The 1,631-nt window shown below is 39.1% G+C and overlaps 1 protein-coding gene across 1 annotated transcript; it reads right to left on the reverse strand.

The window, feature by feature from the left end:
• Positions 1 to 743: 743 nt before the first annotated feature.
• On the reverse strand, positions 744 to 1,596 carry LOC115062695 (transmembrane protein 184C-like). Its single transcript, XM_029532564.1, has one exon. It carries the CDS (start codon positions 1,591 to 1,593, stop codon positions 1,084 to 1,086), a length of 510 nt encoding a protein of 169 aa, XP_029388424.1. The 5' UTR covers positions 1,594 to 1,596; the 3' UTR covers positions 744 to 1,083.
• Between the last annotated feature and the right edge of the window lie 35 nt (positions 1,597 to 1,631).

The raw sequence follows: 1,631 nt of genomic DNA on the forward strand, positions 1-1,631 counted from the left end.
TGGTTCTTGATCAAAGATAGTCCTTGCTCGTCCAAATTGTTTTTTGGTTGTTTTGTTTTTGTTTTTCGAGACAGGGTTTCTCTGTATAGCCCTGGCTGTCCTGGAACTCACTCTGTAGACCAGAATGGCCTCGAACTCAGAAATCCACCTGCCTTTGCCTCCCAAGTGCTGGGATTAAAGACGTGTGCACCACCACACCCGGCTTCGTCCAAATTGTTAATCATGGTGAACAGGGTACATATACCTCACTCAGGGTGAACCAGAGATTAATACCTTCTGCAGGAAGGAGTGTCTGGGAAGGGAAGCTTATTGGCTAAACCTTCCTGCTGGCCCAGCCAAATACCTCATTAGCATGGAGAACTATAGGATTTATGCTTCATGACCAGTTGTCATGATCCTCTAGTGGAGTGTCATGGTCATGTACTTCAGGACAGGAATCGGGGATTCAAGTCCCTATGTTGTAAATTATGAGAATTGCCAGGGTTCCTTAATCTGCTTGTCCTTGTGTTTTGTCTTGTGACACAGTTCCACTTGCCCCACATTTAAGAATCTGCTTGAAGAGTAAGATACAACTAGATAGTGGTGATGCACACCTTTAATCCCAGCATTTGGGAGGCAGATCTCTGAGTTTGAGGTCAGTCTGGTCTACAGAGTGAGTTCTAGGACAACCAGGTCTACACAGGAGAAACCTTGTCTCATGGGGAAAAAAAAAATTAAGACACGTAAGAGTTTTAAGAGTTCAAATACAGTATAATTATGTAAAGGTAAATGGCACATGATTAGGATTTAAATTTAAATTTTCAGTCCAGAACATNACATTCATGCAGTGGTATGAAGCTTTGATTTTTTTTTTTCTTTTTTGTTTGTCTGTTTGATAAATTCAAGAGCCTTTTGCTAAAGTTGTTACCTACTTTTTGAATATATGATATCCTAACAGTTTAAGAAAGCCAAAGCCTAGGAAATTTAAACATTATTTGTGATCTATAAAACATATACAAATATATGTATGTTAACATGTGCATTATTAGTGTTATATGTGTATATTATATCTGGTTTTTACATATCTAACAAAAGGAGGATATGTCAGCTGTAAGAATCCATAAATGAATTAGAAGTCTCCTGCTGTGATTCCGAGATGTCACTCATACTATCTTCAGATGTATCTGTGGAAGCCTGTGAAGTAACTGTTTGTACATGGTCTTGATATTGGCTATTCCCAGGAATCTCCTTCTCCTGTTCTGGGATGTCAATCATGACATTTTTGCCTGTGTCAAGAAGTTTTTGTTGTTCTTCTGGGATGTCAATCATGACATCTTTGCCTATGTCAAGAAGTTTTTGTTGTTCTTCTGGGATGTTAATCGTTACATCTTGTTCTGAATTCAGAAGCTTCTGTTGCTCTTCTGGGATGTCATTCAAGATTGAAATTGAGCTGTGTGACATAATGGTGTATCCAAATCCTTGGTACAGGCCCACTGGAGAGGGTACCTTTGAAGAGTCAGAAGTCATATCTTGTGAAGAGGAGGAAAGTAAGCTTGAGTGTTCTGTATGACTGGGGTCTCCAGGAAAACATTTCGTTTTTTGGTAACCTCTCATTGTCCTCCCTTTAAGACAATAGAAACTTATTAACCAAA

The sequence above is a fragment of the Mus pahari genome, chromosome 20 (genome assembly GCF_900095145.1).
Source record: "Mus pahari chromosome 20, PAHARI_EIJ_v1.1, whole genome shotgun sequence".
Classification (NCBI taxonomy): domain Eukaryota; kingdom Metazoa; phylum Chordata; class Mammalia; order Rodentia; family Muridae; genus Mus; species Mus pahari.